General features: G+C 47.8%; 1 protein-coding gene across 2 annotated transcripts in view; it reads left to right on the forward strand.

Annotated features, from left to right (window-relative positions):
- Positions 1-868: 868 nt before the first annotated feature.
- Positions 869-24234, forward strand: part of LOC137525233 (protein mono-ADP-ribosyltransferase PARP14-like) — a 116926-nt gene continuing 93560 nt past the window's right edge. For both annotated transcript variants that reach the window (XM_068246234.1, XM_068246235.1), the window contains exons 1-3: positions 869-1159; positions 17304-17434; positions 19620-19662. In XM_068246234.1, the coding sequence (XP_068102335.1) occupies positions 970-1159; positions 17304-17434; positions 19620-19662 (364 nt within the window). In that variant the 5' untranslated portion in view covers positions 869-969. The remainder of the gene's footprint in view (positions 1160-17303; positions 17435-19619; positions 19663-24234) is intronic.

Here is a 24234-nt window from a genome sequence, read left to right on the forward strand (position 1 = left end):
GTGAAGGCTGGCCACATTACGATTATTTTATGGTGAAGGCTGGCCACATTACGATTATTTACTGGTGAACACTGGCCACATTACGATTATTTTCTGGTGAACGCTGCCCACATTACGATTATTTTCTGGTGAACGCTGACCACATTAACACTATTTTCTGGTGAAGGCTGGCCTCATTACGATTATTTTATGGTGAAGGCTGGCCACAATACGATTATTTTATGGTGAAGGCTGGCCACATTATCATTATTTTCTGGTGAAGGCTGGCCACATTACGATTATTTTCTGGTGAACGCTGCCCACATTACGATTATTTTATGATGAATCATTGCTGCATTTTGGTTATTTTCTGGCAAAAGATTGCCGCATTCCGATTATTTTAAGTGAATCATTGCTGCGTTATGAATATTTTCTGTTGAAAGATTGCCACATTACTTTTATCTTATGGTGAAACATTGCTGTGTTATGAATATTTTCATCAGGGGACACCACATGGGGGGGGGGGGGCGCCACAGGTTTTCTCGCCTGGAGTGACAAAATGGCTAGAGACGTCGCTGCATATTTCAGTAACAATATGTCAGTTTGAAGGACAAGTGTAAGATTTACAGTTACATGAATAAGTCTTTTAGTGGATAAATACAAATATTTGCACAGATCTGTGCATGAGAGGTAAAGGAGGGAAGACACAAGGGTGTCAGGCTTTCAGAGACTGACTCTCTCTCCAGTAGATGGACATTTCAGCATGGGGCAGTATTGCTGCTTCGCTCTGCACTCAGTGCACTCAGTAATGTGACACAAGGGTGGAGCTCCAGACCGAGAACTAAGAAGAATTACCAGAAATGAAAGTGAAAGAATTTCAGAGCTGAACTAGGAAGGACAATTTTCCCTCTCTGGCCTCATTCTTAGTCCTTTGTACGGCCTAACACACCAAACCCAGCTCTCTGCACACTCTACAAACTACCCCTCACCATGGGGGACAGCAGCTACCCCTACCCTGTCACTCTTCAGTGGGAGAGTGGCCCAAACAGCCTGAAGAAGCTGAAGAATAAGATCCTGCTGTATTTCCAGAAAAAGAGTGAATCTGGTGGTGGAGAGTGTGAGATCCTAGATACCGACTGCAGGCAGGGGTACATCCTCATACACTTCAAACTACAAGCAGGTAAGTGCTAGAAAGGGGTACAGCCTCATACACTACAAGGAGGGGGCCGGTAAGTGCTAGAGAGGGGGTACATCCTCATATGCTACAAGGAGGGGCAGCTAAGTGCTAGAGAGGGGCCGGGCCGAGGCATAGGCTGGAGAGGCTCCAGCCTCAGGGCGCAGTGTAGGAGGGGGCGCACAATTCATTCAGTTGTCATTCTTAATTGTGTATTAAGCAGAAAGAAATAAGAAAAGGGGATACATAGCAGTGACTGCAAGCCAGATAACTAGATATTAAGGTGTTGGGGAGGTTGTGGGCCCTGTGGCCCTCTTAGTCTAATAGCAATCAGTGTGTGACGGCTGGGGTGGGAGGGATGGAGGGGCGCACTTTGGTGTCTCAGCCTTGGGTGCTGGAGGACCTTGTCCCTGCTCTGGAGAGGGGGTACATCCTCATATACTACAAGGAGGGGGCAGGTAAGTGCTAGAGAGGGGGTACAGCCTCATACACTACAAGGAGGGGGCAGGTAAGTGTTAGAGAGGGGGTACATCCTCATACACCACAAGGAGGGGGCAGGTAAGTGCTAGAGAGGGGTACAGCCTCATACACTACAAGGAGGGGGCCAGTAAGTGCTAGAGAGGGGTACAGCCTCATACACTACAAGGAGGGGGCTGGTACGTGCTAGAGAGGGGGTACAGCCTCATACACTACAAGGAGGGGGCAGGTAAATGCTAGAGAGGGGGTACATCCTCATACACTGCAAGGAGGGGGCAGGTAAGTGCTAGAGAGGGGGTACATCCCCATACACTACAAGGAGGGGGCAGGTAAGTGCTAGAGAGGGGGTACATCCTCATACACTGCAAGGAGGGGGCAGGTAAGTGCTAGAGAGGGGGTACATCCTCATACACTACAAGGAGGGGGCAGGTAAGTGCTAGAGAGGGGACACATCCTCATACACTACAAGGAGAGGGCAGGTGAGTGCTAGAGAAGGGTACATCCTCATACACTACAAGGAGGGGCAGGTAAGTGCTAGAGAGGGGGTACATCCTCATATACTACAAGGAGGGGGCAGGTAAGTGCTAGAGAGGAGGTACAATACAATACAATAACATTTCTATAGCGCTTTTCTCCCATAGGACTCAAAGCGCTTAGGCTCTCTTAGATTCAGTAATTAGTAGGATGAAGTATTCACACAACAAAAGTTATATTCCTGCAAATGCCAAACTGAACAGGTGGGTTTTCAGTCTGGATTTAACCACTTGCCGACCGCCTACTTCATATTGGCGGCAAAGTGGCAGCCCCAGGACCACGTAACGCAGAATGGCGTCAGGTCCTGGGGCACTCTTTGGCCGGGGATCGCGCGCTGGGATGCGCGCTCATCCGCCGGCAATAGGCTCCGCCCACCCGCGACGTCAACCCGCCGGCCAATCGGAAGCGCCGGCGGGTTGTTAACCCGACGATCCCCGGATAGGAAGCGTATAATACGCTTTGTAATGTTTACAAAGTGTATTATACAGGCTGCCTCCTGCCCTGGTGGTCCCAGTGTCCGAGGGACCACCAGGGCAGGCTGCAGCCACCCTAGTCTGCACACAAACACACTGATCTGCCCCCTGATCGCCCACAGTACCCCTCAGACTCCCCCCTGCCCACCCCCCAGACCACCATTTGCACACAATCACCCCCCTAATCACCCATCAATCACTCCCTGTCACTATCTATCAACGCTATTTTTTTTTTTAGTCCCTAAACTGCCCCCTGCTCCCTCCTGATCACCCCCCCCCCACCCCTCAGTTTCTCCCCAGACCCTCCCCCCCCCCTGTGTACTGTATGCATCTATCCCCCCTGATCACCTGTCAATCACCCGTCAATCACCCCCTGTCACTGCCACCCATCAATCAGCCCCTAACCTGCCCCTTGCGGGCAATCTGATCACCCACCCACACCAATAGATCGCCCACAGATCCGACATCAGATCACCTCCCAAATCCATCGTTTACATCTATTCTCTCCTCTAAACACCCACTAATTACCCATCAATCACCAATCAATCACCCCCTATCACCACCTGTCACTGTTACCCATCAGATTAGACCCTTGCGGGCACCCAATCACCCGCCCACACGCTCAGATTGCCCTCAAACCCCCCCTTATCGATTCGCCAGTGCATTATTTACATCCGTTCTTCCCTGTAATAACCCACTGATCACCTGTCAATCACCCCCTGTCACTGCCACCCATCAATCACCCCCTGTCACTGCCACCCATCAATCAGCCCCTAACCTGCCCCTTGCGGGCAATCTGATCACCCACCCACACCAATAGATCGCCCGCAGATCCGACATCAGATCACCTCCCAAATCCATTGTTTACATCTATTCTCTCCTCTAAACACCCACTAATTACCCATCAATCACCCATCAATCACCTTCTATCACCACCTGTCACTGTTACCCATCAGATTAGACCCTTGCGGGCACCCAATCACCCGCCCACACGCTCAGATTGCCCTCAAACCCCCCCTTATCGATTCGCCAGTGCATTATTTACATCCGTTCTTCCCTGTAATAACCCACTGATCACCTGTCAATCACCCCCTGTCACTGCCACCCATCAATCACCCCCTGTCACTGCCACCCATCAATCAGCCCCTAACCTGCCCCCTGCGGGCAATCTGATCACCCACCCACACCAATAGATCGCCCGCAGATCCGACATCAGATCACCTCCCAAGCGCAGTGTTTACATCTATTCTCTCCTCTAAACACCCACTAATTACCCATCAATCACCCCCTATCACCACCTGTCACTGTTACCCATCAGATTAGACCCTAATCTGCCCCTTGCGGGCACCCAATCACCCGCCCACACGCTCAGATTGCCCTCAGACCCCCCCTTATCAATTCGCCAGTGCAATATTTACATCTGTTATTCCCTGTAATAACCCACTGATCACCTGTCAATCACCCATTAATCACCCCCTGTCACTGCCACCCATCAATCACCCCCTGTCACTGCCACCCATCAATCAGCCCCTAACCTGCCCCTTGCGGGCAATCTGATCACCCACCCACACCAATAGATCGCCCGCAGATCCGACATCAGATCACCTCCCAAGTGCAGTGTTTACATCTCTTCTCTCCTCTAAACACCCACTAATTACCCATCAATCACCCCCTATCACCACCTGTCACTGTTACCCATCAGATTAGACCCTAATCTGCCCCTTGCGGGCACCCAATCACCCGCCCACACCTCAGAACGCCCTCAGACCCCAGCCCTGATCACCTCGCTAGTGCATTGCTTGCATCTATTTCCCCCCTCTAATCACACCTTGAGACACCCATAAATCACCTCCTGTCACCCCCTAGCACACCTACCCATCAGATCAGGCCCTAATTTGCCCCGTGTGGGCTCCTGATCACTCGGCCAAACCCTCAGATCCCCCTCAGATCCCCTTCCGATCACCTCCCCAGTGCATTGATTGCATCTATTTTCCCCTCTAACCGCCCCCTGAGACACCCATCAATCACCTCCCGTCACCCCCCTAGCACTCCTATCCATCAGATCAGGCCCAATACATCCTGTCATCTAAGAGGCCACCCTGCTTATGACCGTTTCCACAAAATTTGCCCGATCATAGACCACCTGTCATCAAAATTTGCAGATGCTTATACCTCTGAACAGTCATTTTGAGAAATTTGGTTTCCAGACTACTCACAGTTTTGGGCCCGTAAAATGCCAGGGCAGTATAGGAACCCCACAAGTGACCCCATTTTAGAAAGAAGACACCCCAAGGTATTCTGTTAGGTGTATGATGAGTTCATAGAAGATTTTATTTTTTGTCAAAAGTTAGCGGAAATTGCATTTTTCACTAACTTGTGACAAAAAATAAAATCTTCTATGAACTCACCATACCCCTAACGGAATACCTTGGGGTGTCGTCTTTCTAAAATGGGGTCACTTGTGGGGTTCCTATACTGCCCTGGCATTTTAGGGGCCCTAAACCGTGGGGAGTAGTCTAGAAAACAAATGCCTCAAAATGACCTGTGAATAGGACGTTGGGCCCCTTAGCGCACCTAGGCTGCAAAAAAGTGTCACACATGTAGTATCGCCATACTCAGGAGAAGTAGTATAATGTGTTTTGTGGTGTATTTTTACACATACCCATGCTGGGTGGGAGAAATCTCTCTGTAAATGGACAATTGTGTGTAAAAAAAATCAAAAATGTGTCATTTACAGAGATATTTCTCCCACCCAGCATGGTTATATGTAAAAATACACCACAAAACACATTATACTACTTCTTCTGAGTACGGCGATACCACATGTGTGACACTTTTTTGCAGCCTAACTGTGCTAAGGGGCCCAAAGTCCAATGAGTACCTTTAGGATTTCACAGGTCATTTTGAGACATTTGGGTTCAAGACTACTCCTCACGGTTTAGGGCCCCTAAAATGCCAGGGCAGTATTGGAACCCCACAAATGACCCCATTCTAGAAAGAAGACACCCCGAGGTATTCCGTTAGGAGTATGGTGAGTTCATAGAAGATTTTATTTTTTGTCACAAGTTAGCGGAAATTGATATGTATTGTTTTTTTTTCACAAAGTGTCATTTTCCGCTAACTTGTGACAAAAAAAAATCTTCTATGAACTCACCATACCCCTTACGGAATACCTTGGGGTGTCTTCTTTCTAAAATGGGGTCACTTGTGGGGTTCCTATACTGCCCTGGCATTTTAGGGGCCCTAAACCGTGAGGAGTAGTCTAGAATCCAAATGCCTCAAAATGACCTGTGAATAGGACGTTAGGCCCCTTAGCGCACCTAGGTTGCAAAAAAGTGTCACACATGTGGTATCGCCGCACTCAGAAGAAGTAGTATAATGTGTTTTGGGGTGTATTTTTATACATACCCATGCTGGGTGGAAGAAATGTCTCTGTAAATGGACAATTGTGTGTAAAAAAAATCAAATAATTGTCATTTACAGAGATATTTCTCCCACCTAGCATCTGTATGTGTAAAAATACACCCCAAAACACATTATACTACTTCTCCTGAGTACGGCGGTACCACATGTGTGGCACTTTTTTGCACCCTAAGTGCGCTAAGGGGCCCAAAGTCCAATGAGTACCTTTAGGATTTCACAGGTCATTTTGCGACATTTGGTTTCAAGACTACTCCTCACGGTTTAGGGCCCCTAAAATGCCAGGGCAGTATAGGAACCCCACAAATGACCCCATTTTAGAAAGAAGACACCCCAAGGTATTCCGTTAGGAGTATGGTGAGTTCATAGAAGATTTTATTTTTGTCACAAGTTAGCGGAAAATGACACTTTGTGAAAAAAAAACAATTAAAATCAATTTCCGCTAACTTGTGACAAAAAAAAAAAATCTTCTATGAACTCACCATACTCCTAATGGAATACTTTGGGGTGTCTTCTTTCTAAAATGGGGTAATTTGTGGGATTCCTATACTGTCCTGGCATTTTAGGGGCCCTAAACCGTGAGGAGCAGTCTTGAAACGAAATTTCTCAAAATGACCTGTGAAATCCTAAAGGTGCTCATTGGACTTTGGGCCCCTTAGCGCAGTTAGGGTGCAAAAAAGTGCCACACATGTGGTATCGCCGTACTCAGGAGAAGTAGTATAATGTGTTTTGGGGTGTATTTTTCCACATACCCATGCTGAGTGGGAGAAATATCTCTATAAATTGACAATTGTGTGTAAAAAAAATTGTCATTTACGGAGATATTTCTCCCACCCAGCATGGGTATGTGTAAAAATACACCCCAAAACACATTATACTACTTCTCCTGAGTACGGCAATACCACATGTGTGGCACTTTTTTGCAGCCTAACTGCGCTACGGGGCCCAAAGTCCAATGAGCATCTTTAGGCTTTACAGGGGTGCTTACAATTAGGCACCCCCCAAAATGCCAGGACAGTGAACACACCCCACAAATGACCCCATTTTGGAAAGTAGACACTTCAAGGTATTCAGAGAGGAGCATAGTGAGTCCGTGGCAGATTTCATTTTTTTTTGTCGCAAGTTAGAAGAAATGGAAACTTTTTTTTTTGTTTTTTTTGTTACAAAGTGTCATTTTCCGCTAACTTGTGACAAAAAATAAAATCTTCTATGAACTCACCATGCCTCTCACTGAATACTTTGGGATGTCTTCTTTCCAAAATGGGGTCATTTGGGGTGTATTTGTACTATCCTGGAATTTTAGCCCCTCATGAAACCTGACAGGTGCGCAGAAAAGTCAGAGATGCTTGAAAATGGGAAAATTCACTTTTGGCACCATAGTTTGTAAACGCTATAACTTTTACCCAATCCAATAAATATACACTAAATGTTTTTTCTATCTATTCTCTCCTCTAAACACCCACTAATTACCCATCAATCACCCATCAATCACCCCCTATCACCACCTGTCACTGTTACCCATCAGATTAGACCCTTGCGGGCACCCAATCACCCGCCCACACGCTCAGATTGCCCTCAAACCCCCCCTTATCGATTCGCCAGTGCATTATTTACATCCGTTCTTCCCTGTAATAACCCACTGATCACCTGTCAATCACCCCCTGTCACTGCCACCCATCAATCACCCCCTGTCACTGCCACCCATCAATCAGCCCCTAACCTGCCCCTTGCGGGCAATCTGATCACCCACCCACACCAATAGATCGCCCGCAGATCCGACATCAGATCACCTCCCAAATCCATTGTTTACATCTATTCTCTCCTCTAAACACCCACTAATTACCCATCAATCACCCATCAATCACCCCCTATCACCACCTGTCACTGTTACCCATCAGATTAGACCCTTGCGGGCACCCAATCACCCGCCCACACGCTCAGATTGCCCTCAAACCCCCCCTTATCGATTCGCCAGTGCATTATTTACATCCGTTCTTCCCTGTAATAACCCACTGATCACCTGTCAATCACCCCCTGTCACTGCCACCCATCAATCACCCCCTGTCACTGCCACCCATCAATCAGCCCCTAACCTGCCCCCTGCGGGCAATCTGATCACCCACCCACACCAATAGATCGCCCGCAGATCCGACATCAGATCACCTCCCAAGCGCAGTGTTTACATCTATTCTCTCCTCTAAACACCCACTAATTACCCATCAATCACCCCCTATCACCACCTGTCACTGTTACCCATCAGATTAGACCCTAATCTGCCCCTTGCGGGCACCCAATCACCCGCCCACACGCTCAGATTGCCCTCAGACCCCCCCTTATCAATTCGCCAGTGCAATATTTACATCTGTTATTCCCTGTAATAACCCACTGATCACCTGTCAATCACCCATTAATCACCCCCTGTCACTGCCACCCATCAATCACCCCCTGTCACTGCCACCCATCAATCAGCCCCTAACCTGCCCCTTGCGGGCAATCTGATCACCCACCCACACCAATAGATCGCCCGCAGATCCGACATCAGATCACCTCCCAAGTGCAGTGTTTACATCTCTTCTCTCCTCTAAACACCCACTAATTACCCATCAATCACCCCCTATCACCACCTGTCACTGTTACCCATCAGATTAGACCCTAATCTGCCCCTTGCGGGCACCCAATCACCTGCCCACACCTCAGAACGCCCTCAGACCCCAGCCCTGATCACCTCGCTAGTGCATTGCTTGCATCTATTTCCCCCCTCTAATCACACCTTGAGACACCCATAAATCACCTCCTGTCACCCCCTAGCACACCTACCCATCAGATCAGGCCCTAATTTGCCCCGTGTGGGCTCCTGATCACTCGGCCAAACCCTCAGATCCCCCTCAGATCCCCTTCCGATCACCTCCCCAGTGCATTGATTGCATCTATTTTCCCCTCTAACCGCCCCCTGAGACACCCATCAATCACCTCCCGTCACCCCCCTAGCACTCCTATCCATCAGATCAGGCCCAATACATCCTGTCATCTAAGAGGCCACCCTGCTTATGACCGTTTCCACAAAATTTGCCCGATCATAGACCACCTGTCATCAAAATTTGCAGATGCTTATACCTCTGAACAGTCATTTTGAGAAATTTGGTTTCCAGACTACTCACAGTTTTGGGCCCGTAAAATGCCAGGGCAGTATAGGAACCCCACAAGTGACCCCATTTTAGAAAGAAGACACCCCAAGGTATTCTGTTAGGTGTATGATGAGTTCATAGAAGATTTTATTTTTTGTCAAAAGTTAGCGGAAATTGCATTTTTCACTAACTTGTGACAAAAAATAAAATCTTCTATGAACTCACCATACCCCTAACGGAATACCTTGGGGTGTCGTCTTTCTAAAATGGGGTCACTTGTGGGGTTCCTATACTGCCCTGGCATTTTAGGGGCCCTAAACCGTGGGGAGTAGTCTAGAAAACAAATGCCTCAAAATGACCTGTGAATAGGACGTTGGGCCCCTTAGCGCACCTAGGCTGCAAAAAAGTGTCACACATGTAGTATCGCCATACTCAGGAGAAGTAGTATAATGTGTTTTGTGGTGTATTTTTACACATACCCATGCTGGGTGGGAGAAATCTCTCTGTAAATGGACAATTGTGTGTAAAAAAAATCAAAAATGTGTCATTTACAGAGATATTTCTCCCACCCAGCATGGTTATATGTAAAAATACACCACAAAACACATTATACTACTTCTTCTGAGTACGGCGATACCACATGTGTGACACTTTTTTGCAGCCTAACTGTGCTAAGGGGCCCAAAGTCCAATGAGTACCTTTAGGATTTCACAGGTCATTTTGAGACATTTGGGTTCAAGACTACTCCTCACGGTTTAGGGCCCCTAAAATGCCAGGGCAGTATTGGAACCCCACAAATGACCCCATTCTAGAAAGAAGACACCCCGAGGTATTCCGTTAGGAGTATGGTGAGTTCATAGAAGATTTTATTTTTTGTCACAAGTTAGCGGAAATTGATATGTATTGTTTTTTTTTCACAAAGTGTCATTTTCCGCTAACTTGTGACAAAAAAAAATCTTCTATGAACTCACCATACCCCTTACGGAATACCTTGGGGTGTCTTCTTTCTAAAATGGGGTCACTTGTGGGGTTCCTATACTGCCCTGGCATTTTAGGGGCCCTAAACCGTGAGGAGTAGTCTAGAATCCAAATGCCTCAAAATGACCTGTGAATAGGACGTTAGGCCCCTTAGCGCACCTAGGTTGCAAAAAAGTGTCACACATGTGGTATCGCCGCACTCAGAAGAAGTAGTATAATGTGTTTTGGGGTGTATTTTTATACATACCCATGCTGGGTGGAAGAAATGTCTCTGTAAATGGACAATTGTGTGTAAAAAAAATCAAATAATTGTCATTTACAGAGATATTTCTCCCACCTAGCATCTGTATGTGTAAAAATACACCCCAAAACACATTATACTACTTCTCCTGAGTACGGCGGTACCACATGTGTGGCACTTTTTTGCACCCTAAGTGCGCTAAGGGGCCCAAAGTCCAATGAGTACCTTTAGGATTTCACAGGTCATTTTGCGACATTTGGTTTCAAGACTACTCCTCACGGTTTAGGGCCCCTAAAATGCCAGGGCAGTATAGGAACCCCACAAATGACCCCATTTTAGAAAGAAGACACCCCAAGGTATTCCGTTAGGAGTATGGTGAGTTCATAGAAGATTTTATTTTTGTCACAAGTTAGCGGAAAATGACACTTTGTGAAAAAAAAACAATTAAAATCAATTTCCGCTAACTTGTGACAAAAAAAAAAAATCTTCTATGAACTCACCATACTCCTAATGGAATACTTTGGGGTGTCTTCTTTCTAAAATGGGGTAATTTGTGGGATTCCTATACTGTCCTGGCATTTTAGGGGCCCTAAACCGTGAGGAGCAGTCTTGAAACGAAATTTCTCAAAATGACCTGTGAAATCCTAAAGGTGCTCATTGGACTTTGGGCCCCTTAGCGCAGTTAGGGTGCAAAAAAGTGCCACACATGTGGTATCGCCGTACTCAGGAGAAGTAGTATAATGTGTTTTGGGGTGTATTTTTCCACATACCCATGCTGAGTGGGAGAAATATCTCTATAAATTGACAATTGTGTGTAAAAAAAATTGTCATTTACGGAGATATTTCTCCCACCCAGCATGGGTATGTGTAAAAATACACCCCAAAACACATTATACTACTTCTCCTGAGTACGGCAATACCACATGTGTGGCACTTTTTTGCAGCCTAACTGCGCTACGGGGCCCAAAGTCCAATGAGCATCTTTAGGCTTTACAGGGGTGCTTACAATTAGGCACCCCCCAAAATGCCAGGACAGTGAACACACCCCACAAATGACCCCATTTTGGAAAGTAGACACTTCAAGGTATTCAGAGAGGAGCATAGTGAGTCCGTGGCAGATTTCATTTTTTTTTGTCGCAAGTTAGAAGAAATGGAAACTTTTTTTTTTGTTTTTTTTGTTACAAAGTGTCATTTTCCGCTAACTTGTGACAAAAAATAAAATCTTCTATGAACTCACCATGCCTCTCACTGAATACTTTGGGATGTCTTCTTTCCAAAATGGGGTCATTTGGGGTGTATTTGTACTATCCTGGAATTTTAGCCCCTCATGAAACCTGACAGGTGCGCAGAAAAGTCAGAGATGCTTGAAAATGGGAAAATTCACTTTTGGCACCATAGTTTGTAAACGCTATAACTTTTACCCAATCCAATAAATATACACTAAATGTTTTTTTTTTTATCAAAGACATGTAGCAGAATAACTTTCGCGCTCAAATGTATAGGAAATTTTACTTTATTTGAAAAATGTCAGCACAGAAAGTTAAAAAAGTAATTTTTTTGACAAAATTCATGTCTTTTTTGATGAATATAATAAAAACTAAAACTCGCAGCAGCAATCAAATAGCAGCAAAAGAAAGCTGTATTAGTGACAAGAAAAGGAGGTAAAATTCATTTAGGTGGTAGGTTGTATGACTGAGCAATAAACCGTGAAAGCTGCAGTGGTCCGAATGGAAAAAAAGGCTCTGGTCCTTAAAGAGACTCTGTAACGACAAAAAGATCCCCTGGGGGGTACTCACCTCGGGTGGGGGAAGCCTCAGGATCCTAATGAGGCTTCCCACGCCGTCCTCTGTCCCACGGAGGTCTCGCTGCAGCCCTCCGAACAGCCGGCGACTGTGCCGACTGTTCAATTCAATATTTACCTTTGCAGGCTCCAGCGGGGGCGCTGTGGCTGCTTTCGCTCCGAAGGAGGCGGAAATACCCGATCTCAGTCGGGTCCGCTCTACTGCGCAGGCGCCGGAGACTTGCGCCTGCGCAGTAGAGCGGACCCGACTGAGATCGGGTATTTCCGCCTCCTTCGGAGCGAAAGCAGCCAGAGCGCCTGCGCAGGAGCCTGCAAAGGTAAATATTACGTCACCGCTGTACGGAGGGCTACAGCGAGACCCCCGAGGGACGGCAGACGGCGTGGGAAGCCTCATTAGGATCCTGAGGCTTCCCCCATCCGAGGTGAGTACCCCCCAGGGGACGTTTTAACGTTACAGATTCTCTTTAAGGGGTTTTATGACTGCAGTCCTTAAGTGGTTAAACACGTCCAGGGATGGAGCTGTCCTGATCTGTTGAGGTAAGGAGTTCCAAAACGTAGGGGCAGCATGGCAGAAAGCTCTGGGACCAAAAGTTTCCAAGTGGACTCTGGGTATGACTAGATTATTAGAACCTGTTGATCTGAGAATGCGGGGATTGCTACACAGCTGTAACATAGCTTTCATGTATCCAGGGCCTAGATTATTCAGGGATTTAAATGTCAGTAGGCCAATCTTGAATTGGACCCTCCATTCTATAGGTAGCCAGTGAAGGGAGTGCAGGACTGGCGTTATGTGGCAGTGACGGCTTTGGTTGGTTGGTTAGCAGTCTGGCAGCAGTATTCTGTATCAGCTGTAGGCGGTACAAGACCTTTTTTGGAAGGCCAGTGTAGAGAGCATTGCAGTAGTCCAGTCGGGATGTGATGAAGGCATGGACTAAGGTTGGCAGATCTTCTGGGGGTATGAGGTGCTTGATTTTTGCAATGTTCTTCAGGTGAAAATAGGATGATTTCACCACAGCAGAGATTTGAGTTCTGAAGTTTAAATCCCCATCAATTAGGACTCCCAGGCTACGCACATGATCAGAGCTGCGCAGATCCGTGCCTCCTATTCCCAGTGGTGAAGACTGCAAGTTAAGTTGTTTTGTTATCATGCTCTGCCCTCCAATCAGAAGGACTTCAGTTTTGTCTGCATTTAGTTTCAGCCAGTTGTCATTTATCCATTGCTGTAATTCACGTAAGCAGGCGTTTATAGTTAGAGTTGGGTCTGTCACACCAGGCTTCAAGGAAAGATATAGTTGGGTGTCGTCTGCATAGCAGTGGTATGTCAGGCCATGTTTTTGGATTAGTTTTCCCAGCGGTAACATGTAAATCGTGAAAAGCAGGGGAGAGAGGATTGAGCCCTGGGGCACCCCATACTTAAGTGATACAGGGGTGGACAGGAAGGGCCCCATAGACACTTTGTGGGTTCTGCCACTCAAGAAGGATTGGAACCACTGAAGAACAATGCCATCAATGCCGCAGTATTCCTGTAGCCTGTTTATCAAGATGTCATGGTCAACTGTATCAAAGGCTGCAGAAAGGTCTAGCAGTATGAGGATCGAGCACTCTCCTCTGTCTCTTGCCATAAGCAGGTGGTTGCATATTTGGATGAGGGCAGTTTCAGTGCTGTGGTGTTTCCTGAAGCCAGACTGGAATGGGTCATAACTGTTGTTTTGTAGGATTTTGGCTTCTAGCTGGAGGTAAACAGCTTTTTCAATTAGCTTGCCCAGAAAGGGGAGATTAGAGACAGGTCTGTAGCTGGTCATTGCATCTGGGTCCAGGGAGGGTTTTGAGGAGAGGCCTGATGATTGCTTCCTTCAGTAAAGCAGGAAATATCCCTGATTGTAAGGAACAGTTAACAATTTTGACGAATACCGGTACGAACAGGTCGGGGCAGTTCAACATGAACTGTGTTGGGCCAGGATCCAGGTCACAGGTAGTTAGGCGGACGTGAAGGAGGATGCTTGATGTGACTTCTTCATCAATTTCTTTGAAGTTTGACCAAGGTGTTACATTGTCTCTGCTAATGGTCTTCGGCGCTATATTAGGCTCAGATCCTATAAGTTGGATGGCGGACCTTATAGCGGAGACTTTGTCTGTGAAGAAATGGGCAAATTGGTCACAGAGGTCCTTTGAAGACTCGATATTAAGTTTTTGACATGCCGGGTTGCAGAGTTTTTCCACTGTGCGGAACAGTTGGGCTGGTTTGTTAACTGCATTTGCAATCTCTTGTGATAGAAAGGATGATTTTTTTCCCGTGATTACCTTTTGGTAGCTCTTCAAGTGGAGGATTAAGGCATGTTTGTCTTCTGGGGACTGAGATTTGCGCCACAGTCTCTCAAGTTTTCGGCCTTGTCTTTTCAGCTCTTTTATAACGTTATCAAACCACTGTGCATGATGGTGTGGAGTAAGATATTTGGTGCGCAGAGGAGCAATGGTCTCAAAGGTGGAGGACACACATTTGTTGTATTTAAACACCAGAGTATCAGGGTCCAAGCTGGAGTCAGTCAATTCATCAAAGCTAAGGTTATCTCAGATATGTTGAGGTGTTAGCCCTTTTAAGCGGCGATATTTTATTTGATTCTTGACCTGGTGTTTGACAGCTGGTATTGAGAGGGAGAAGTGGATAGTGTGATGGTCTGACCAGGCAACAGGATTAATTTCCACATTGGCTATTGACAGCCCAGTATGGAATATAAGGTCCAGAGTATGACCTTTCCTGTGAGTAGCAGAGCTGATTGATTGGAGGAAGCCCAGTTCATGTAAGGCACGAGGTAGCTCTATTCCAAGTTGTGAAGAGGAGTCATCCACCCATGTATTGAAATCTCCAAGAACAATCCATCTGGGGTGTTACAGTGTTAGGTTGCATAGGAGGTCTACAAGTTCCTTAAGGAAGTCTGAGTATTTTTTTGGTGGGCGGTAGATCAGCAATATGTTAATGTTTTTCTCAGCTGAAAGTTGCACCCCCAAGCATTCAAACGAGTTGGTAGGACCTACAGTAAGTGGTCTGATTTTCAAAGCTGATCTAAAGCAAAGTGCAACCCCTCCTCCCCTGCGTTCTTTCCTGTTGCAGTATATCACGGAATAATTTGTTGGCACGGCGGCCTCCAGGGTGGGGCCAACTGGTTCAGAAAGCCAGGGTTCAGTCAGGCAGGCCAGATCAGAAGACTCTATTAGATCATGTATGATTGCTGTTTTGTTGTTTATCGATCTGACATTACAGAGGACAGCCTTGATGGGGCTACCCTGGGAGCTAGGGTCTGAGATTGAGGACTCCAGGAGGGAACAGTCTCCAGATGTGTGGCTGTCATCTCTGCTGGATTGTGCTGGAGCTATTAGGGTTGTTGGCTGGGTGTACTCTGTAGATTTTGTCACAGAGTTATTTTGGTTCTGCAGTGAAGAACGTCTTTTCCCACGTCCTCTCGATCCTCTCTTTGTCTTTCTGAAGATTCCAACAGACTTAAGTAGAATTATTGTTGATTTGTCAATTGGATAAATATTTCTTGGTTGGTATACAGCTAGAAGTCTCTCTGCTGAATATTGATGTTTACACATTAGAATGGACAAGAGACAGCTCAGGGCTCCTGCTGAGAAAGGCCCTATTTAGAGTCAAGGTGTGAACTTTCTCAGCTGTGGCTGGTATCCTGCAGAGATCAAAGGGCCTGTGTAGACTGAATTGTCCTTACACAGAGATGTATGGATGGGCAGCATGGATTTTAAAACACAGTTCTCCTCTAGTGTATGAGGTACATCCTCATACACTAGAGGAGGAGGCAGGTAAGTGCTAGAGAGGGGGTACATCCTCATATACTACAAGGAGGGGCAGGTAAGTGCTAGAGAGGGGGTACATCCTCATACACTACAAGGAGGGGGCAGGTAAGTGCTAGAGAGGGGCTACATCCTCATACACTACAAGGAGGGGGCAGGTAAGTGCTAGAGGGGGGTGGGGTACATCCTCATACACTACAAGGAGGGGGGCAGGAAAGTGCTAGAGAGGGGGTACATCCTCATACACTACAAGGTGGGGGCAGGTAAGTGCTGGAGAGGGAGGTACAGCCTCATATACTACAAGGAGGAGGCAGGTAAGTGCTAGAGAGGGGGTACATCCTCATACACTACAAGGAGGGGGCAGGTAAGTGCTAGAGAGGGGGTACATCCTCATACACTAGAGGAGGAGGCAGGTAAGCGCTAGAGAGGGGTACATCCTCATATACTACAAGGAGGGGGCAGGTAAGTGCTAGAAAGGGGGTACATCCTCATACACTACAAGGAGGGGGCAGGTAAGTGCTAGAGAGGGGGTACATCCTCATACACTAGAGGAGGAGGCAGGTAAGTGCTAGAGAGGGGTACATCCTCATACACTACAAGGAGTGGGCAGGTGAGTGCTGGAGAGGGGGGTACAGCCTCATACACTACAAGGAGGAGGCAGGTAAGTGCGAGAGAGGGGTACATCCTCATACACTACAAGGAGGGGGCAGGTAAGTGCTAGAGAAGGGGGTACATCCTCATACACTAGAGGAGGAGGCAGGTAAGCGCTAGAGAGGGGTACATCCTCATATACTACAAGGAGGGGGCAGGTAAGTGCTAGAGAGGGGGTACAGCCTCATACCCTACAAGGAGGGGCAGGTAAGTACTAGAGGGGGGCTACATCCTCATATACTACAAGATAGATAGGGGGTACATACTTACCTATCCATTGGTTTGGATGGAGGTTTCTCCATCGTAATGTCACTGTCCTGCTCAGCTGTGCATGGCACCCTGGGCCAGGGTCATTTTGGGTATGCTTTATTGAAAAGTGCTGCTTCTTAAGTAGAAAAGCTACATGGAGCATGAGCGGACAGTGCATGCTGCGCTCCGTAAAGCTGACTCTAGACAGGTAAGTGATAAGCCCCCATTCTACACATGCCGGCCCATGTCATTCACAGATTGCTTTTTAGTGCAAGTCTCCTCTTTAAAAGATTGGGGGACATTAGAAATGGCTGATTGGTAGTTTCAGTCTGTTTTGGACATTCTAGTTCATGGTGTGGCTTGTCTGCTAAGTAAAATCCCCGGTGTTATGTTACAGATCAGGAGCAGGTGCTTCAGAAATCATCTCATGAGCTGAAATTACCCGGAGGGAAGAAGATGAAACTGGAAGTGCGAGCGGCGGGGGCGGAGGGAGCCAGAAGCAGCCCGGAGCCACCAGAGCCAGCAGCAGTAAGTGTCTGCATTCCTGCCAGAGGGGGGCAGCCTGGAGCCAGCAGATAACTCTGGACCTCTGCCATTGTTTTACACTGTTACATAAAGTAACCCAGAGCTGGAGAAACTACGATACTTACCTGCTGCTTCCTCCAGCAGCATAAACACGTGCGAGTTCCTCGCCATCCTCCCGCGGTCTATCGGTCAGCCGCAATCAGCCTCTGTAACTGGCTCAGCCGCATCAGTCCAGGTCTACTGCGCATGTACCGACCTCCCGCACATGCGCAGAAGACCCAGACTGGACCCAACTGAGCCTGTTACGGGGGATTATCACCAATGAACGGCAGACTGCGGGACGACGGCGAGGGACTCGCACATGTTTATGCTGCTGGAGGAAGCCGCGGGTAAGTATCGACTTTTGTAGTTTCTTCAGGTCTGGTACACTTTAAAGTTGGCTCTGTCCACATCTGGTTATGGTTACGCCTATTATTTTTCGCTCTTTCCTAACCTTGATGCCCCAGGGTAACCAGATACCTTCAGGATCCTAACAAGGCCTCTACGCATCCGCCTAGGCTAAGTATCACTAAAAGCGTGGGTCTACGTTCAATTCCTAAATAGATATAGGACGAGTTTCTAGTGCTAAAACTAAATTACCATTGCCTGGGTATGTATTTGGCAGTGTTGGCTCCGCCCACTTTTTCTAATCCCAACACACAATTACTCAATGACCTAGATTGTGAGCTTTGCGGTCTTTGGTACCAATAATTTGCAATGAAATGAAACACAAATCTGATTGGCTGTTTGTAGCTCCACCCCCTTTTCTGAATTTGAACCCCAGTCACCCAATGACCAGCTGTACCAGGTTTGAGGCTTGTGCCATTAACAGTGCAAGAATGGCAGCAATTACATATTCCCCTTGAAAAGCAATAGGTGAATTTTGATTGGCTTTTGTAGGCTCCACCCACTTTTCTAAATATTAATCCCAGTCACCCAGTAACCAGCTGTGCCAAGTTTGAGAACCCTGCCATTCCCCCTTACCACAACATTCACTCTTCTTATGGGCGGGGAAGAGGAATTACTTATTTTGTTTATGTAAGTATTTCTATAGCGCCGACATATTACGCAGCGCTGTACAGAGTATATTGCCTTGTCACTAACTGCCCCTCAGAGGGGCTCACAGTCTAGTCCCTACCATAGTCATATGTCTATGTATGTATCGTGTAGTGTATGTATCATAGTTTATGGCCAATTTAGGGGGAAGCCAATTAACTTATCTGTATGTTTTGGGATGTGGGAGGAAACCAGAGTGCCCGGAGGAAACCCACACAGACACAGGGAGAACATACAAACTCCTTGCAGATGTTGACCTGGCTGGGATTCGAACCAGGGACCCAGCGCTGCAAGGCGAGAGCGCTAACCACTACGCCACCGTGCTGCCCAAATTATTTGTTATTATTTATTTCTTTTTAGAATTCCTAAACACTTATGACATTTCTCTCCTCTAAGAAAATATGGCCTCGGAGTTAAACATGCCCTTTTCCATATATTTCTATATTTTTATGTTGGTATTTTCTTGCTGGCAAATGTGGCGATATACTGTATATATCTCACTAATATTATAAGTGTGAGACTTTGATGTTTAGATGTTAGGATGTTTGTTACTCAATCACGCAAAAATGGCTGAACGGATTACCTGGAATAACATATAGGATACTTTTTATCCCCATAACCAAAAAGTGGGCGGAGACAAATACAAATTTCACTGGGAAAATGTAAACTGCAGCCATTCTTACACTGTTGGAGGGTGATGGGAGGGAACATCGCAGTAAGCCCGCCCTTTTACTGTCTGAAAATTTGATTTGAGACAAAAATCTCATTTCTCAAGCAGTGATTACGGGGTTTAGAGAAACCGGACAATACACAGAAGGTATTTGGATCCCGGGTGGACATACCTTTGCTTAGCTTAGCTAGCTTTGTCTCAGTCAGGTATCCACTATCTAAGCTCTTTAGTGTAGCCTAACTGCTTACTTTAACTAGATCTCAAAATAATATTTCCCCTCCTCTGTAATATTTGTGAAAGCAACAAGTTTTTTTAAGTACACTAAAGAGATGTCCTCCTGCAGATGTGGTTTGTTTTTCTGTGGTCATCTCAGTGCAGAATGAATGTTTATGTATTCAATAAATATTTCTCTATTTTTTCCAGGATTTCAGACAGACGAGGAAGAAGGAGGTTTCGCAGTCCCCAGGTATTTATAGTAATTGCACAGATGTGATGCTGTATGTAGGACATCAGTGATGACATGGGAATGTACGATGAGGTCTAGCCCCTCATTGGGGAGTGATAGGATAGTCCATGCTGTGAATAGTTACCTGCAAAGATCATCACCTGATCACCTGTCCTTCGCCTCTCCAGAGAGGGGTCCTCCTCAGATGTCAGATGAAGATGGCTTGTGGTTGTAGGAAATGATAGTGGTCATGCTGAAAGAAATGACAGTAGAACACATTGGCTGTAGGACAAGATGGTGATCATGTTTTTAGTTAGCCTGCCCTAGACTGAAGTTATGGTGGCTGCTTGCCTTTTGGTTGTCATGTTTCCTGGATGCTACAGTTGCCATGCTGATTGTAAGACATTGTGGGGGCCACCGTGCTTGTAGGTTATAATGCTGGCCATGGTGGTTGCAGGACATAATGCTGGCCATGGTGGTTGCAGGACATAATGCTGGCCATGGTGGTTGCAGGACATAATGCTGGCCATGGGGGTTGCAGGACATAATGCTGGCCATGATGGTTGCAGGACATAATGCTGGCCATGGGGGTTGCAGGACATAATGCTGGCCATGGGGGTTGCAGGACATAATGCTGGCCATGATGGTTGCAGGACATAATGCTGGCCATGGTGGTTGCAGGACATAATGCTGGCCATGGGGGTTGCAGGACATAATGCTGGCCATGATGGTTGCAGGACATAATGCTGGCCATGGGGGTTGCAGGACATAATGCTGGCCATGATGGTTGCAGGACATAATGCTGGCCATGGTGGTGGCAGGACATATTGCTGGCCATGGTGGTTGCAGGACATAATGCTGGCCATGGTGGTTGCAGGACATAATGCTGGCCATGGTGGTTGCAGGACATAATGCTGGCCATGGTGGTTGCAAGACATAATGCTGGTCATGGTGGTTGCAGGACATAATGCTGGCCATGGTGGTTGCAGGACATAATGCTGGCCATGATGGTTGCAGGACATAATGCTGGCCATGGTGGTTGCAGGACATAATGCTGGCCATGGTGGTTGCAGGACATAATGCTGACCATGGTGGTTGCAGGACATAATGCTGACCATGGGGGTTGCAGGACATAATGCTGACCATGTAAGTTGCATGACATAATGCTGGCCATGGTGGTTGCAGGACATAATGCTGGCCATGGTGGTTGCAGGACATAATGCTGGCCATGGTGGTTGCAGGACATAATGCTGGCCATGGTGGTGGCAGGACATAATGCTGGCCATGGGGGTTGCAAGACATAATGCTGGCCATGGTGGTGGCAGGGCATAATGCTGGCCATGGTGGTTGCAGCACATAATGCTGGTGGCCATGATGGTTGCAGGACATAATGCTGGCCATGGTGAGTGTAGCACATAATGCTGGCCATGGTGGTGGCAGGACATAATGCTGGCCATGGGGGTTGCAGGACATAATGCTGCCCATGGTGGTTGCAGGACATAATGCTGGCCATGGAGGTTGCAGGACATAATGCTGGCCATGGTGGTTGCAGGACATAATGCTGGCCATTGAGGTTGCAGGACATAATGCTGGCCATGGTGGTGGCAGGACATAATGCTGGCCATGGTGGCTGCAGCACATAATGCTGGCCATGGTGGTTGCAGCACATAATGCTGGCCATGGAGGTTGCAGGACATGATGCTGGCGATGGTGGTTGCAGGACATAATGCTGGCCATGATGGTTGCAGGACATAATGCTGGCCATGGTGGTTGCAGGACATAATGCTGGTCATGGTGGTGGCAGGACATAATGCTGGCGATGGTGGTTGCAGGACATAATGCTGGCCATGATGGTTGCAGGACATAATGCTGGCCATGGTGGTTGCAGCACATAATGCTGGCCATAGGGGTTGCAGGACATAATGCTGGCCATGGTGGTTGAAGGACATAATGCTGGTGGCCATGATGGTTGCAGGACATAATGCTGGCCATGGTGGTGGCAGGACATAATGCTGGTGGCCATGGAGGTTGCAGGACATAATGCTGGCCATGGTGGTTGCAGGACATAATGCTGGCCATGGTGGTTGCAGCACATAATGCTGGCCATAGGGGTTGCAGGACATAATGCTGGCCATGGTGGTTGAAGGACATAATGCTGGTGGCCATGATGGTTGCAGGACATAATGCTGGCCATGGTGGTGGCAGGACATAATGCTGGCCATGGGGGTTGCAGGACATAATGCTGCCCATGGTGGTTGCAGGACATAATGCTGGCCATGGAGGTTGCAGGACATAATGCTGGCCATGGTGGTTGCAGGACATAATGCTGGCCATGGTGGTTGCAGGACATAATGCTGGCCATGGTGGTTGCAGGACATAATGCTGGCCATGGAGGTTGCAGGACATAATGCTGGCCTTGGGGGTTGCAGGACATAATGCTGCCCATGGTGGTTGAAGGACATAATGCTGGTGGCCATGATGGTTGCAGGACATAATGCTGGCCATGGTGGTTGCAGGACATAATGCTGGTCATGGTGGTTGCAGGACATAATGCTGGCCATGGTGGTTGCAGGACATAATGCTGGCCATGGTGGTTGCAGGACATAATGCTGGCCATGGCGGTTCCAGGACATAATGCTGGCCATGGGGGTTGCAGGACATAATGCTGCCCATGGTGGTTGAAGGACATAATGCTGGTGGCCATGATGGTTGCAGGACATAATGCTGGCCATGGTGGTGGCAGGACATAATGCTGGTGGCCATGGAGGTTGCAGGACATAATGCTGGCCATGGTGGTTGCAGGACATAATGCTGGCCTTGGAGGTTGCAGGACATAATGCTGGCCATGATGGTTGCAGGACATATTGCTGACCATGGTGGTTGCAGGACATAATGCTGGCCATGATGGTTGCAGGACATAATGCTGGCCATGGTGGTTGCAGGACATAATGCTGGCCATGGTGGTTGCAGGACATAATGCTGGCCATGGTGGTTGCAGGACATAATGCTGACCATGGTGGTTGCAGGACATAATGCTGACCATGGGGGTTGCAGGACATAATGCTGACCATGTAAGTTGCATGACATAATGCTGGCCATGGTGGTTGCAGGACATAATGCTGGCCATGGTGGTTGCAGGACATAATGCTGGCCATGGGGGTTGCAAGACATAATGCTGGCCATGGTGGTTGCAGGACATAATGCTGGCCATGGTGGTTGCAGGACATAATGCTGGCCATGGTGGTTGCAGGACATAATGCTGGCCATGGTGGTTGCAGCACATAATGCTGGCCATGGTGGTGGCAGGACATAATGCTGGCCATGGGGGTTGCAGGACATAATGCTGCCCATGGTGGTTGCAGGACATAATGCTGGCCATGGAGGTTGCAGGACATAATGCTGGCCATGGTGGTTGCAGGACATAATGCTGGCCATTGAGGTTGCAGGACATAATGCTGGCCATGGTGGTGGCAGGACATAATGCTGGCCATGTTGGCTGCAGCACATAATGCTGGCCATGGTGGTTGCAGCACATAATGCTGGCCATGGAGGTTGCAGGACATGATGCTGGCGATGGTGGTTGCAGGACATAATGCTGGCCATGATGGTTGCAGGACATAATGCTGGCCATGGTGGTTGCAGGACATAATGCTGGTCATGGTGGTGGCAGGACATAATGCTGGCGATGGTGGTTGCAGGACATAATGCTGGCCATGATGGTTGCAGGACATAATGCTGGCCATGGTGGTTGCAGCACATAATGCTGGCCATAGGGGTTGCAGGACATAATGCTGGCCATGGTGGTTGAAGGACATAATGCTGGTGGCCATGATGGTTGCAGGACATAATGCTGGCCATGGTGGTGGCAGGACATAATGCTGGTGGCCATGGAGGTTGCAGGACATAATGCTGGCCATGGTGGTTGCAGGACATAATGCTGGCCATGGTGGTTGCAGCACATAATGCTGGCCATAGGGGTTGCAGGACATAATGCTGGCCATGGTGGTTGAAGGACATAATGCTGGTGGCCATGATGGTTGCAGGACATAATGCTGGCCATGGTGGTGGCAGGACATAATGCTGGCCATGGGGGTTGCAGGACATAATGCTGCCCATGGTGGTTGCAGGACATAATGCTGGCCATGGAGGTTGCAGGACATAATGCTGGCCATGGTGGTTGCAGGACATAATGCTGGCCATGGTGGTTGCAGGACATAATGCTGGCCATGGTGGTTGCAGGACATAATGCTGGCCATGGAGGTTGCAGGACATAATGCTGGCCTTGGGGGTTGCAGGACATAATGCTGCCCATGGTGGTTGAAGGACATAATGCTGGTGGCCATGATGGTTGCAGGACATAATGCTGGCCATGGTGGTTGCAGGACATAATGCTGGTCATGGTGGTTGCAGGACATAATGCTGGCCATGGTGGTTGCAGGACATAATGCTGGCCATGGTGGTTGCAGGACATAATGCTGGCCATGGCGGTTCCAGGACATAATGCTGGCCATGGGGGTTGCAGGACATAATGCTGCCCATGGTGGTTGAAGGACATAATGCTGGTGGCCATGATGGTTGCAGGACATAATGCTG

This window comes from Hyperolius riggenbachi, chromosome 7 (genome assembly GCF_040937935.1).
Source record: "Hyperolius riggenbachi isolate aHypRig1 chromosome 7, aHypRig1.pri, whole genome shotgun sequence".
NCBI classification, from domain to species: domain Eukaryota; kingdom Metazoa; phylum Chordata; class Amphibia; order Anura; family Hyperoliidae; genus Hyperolius; species Hyperolius riggenbachi.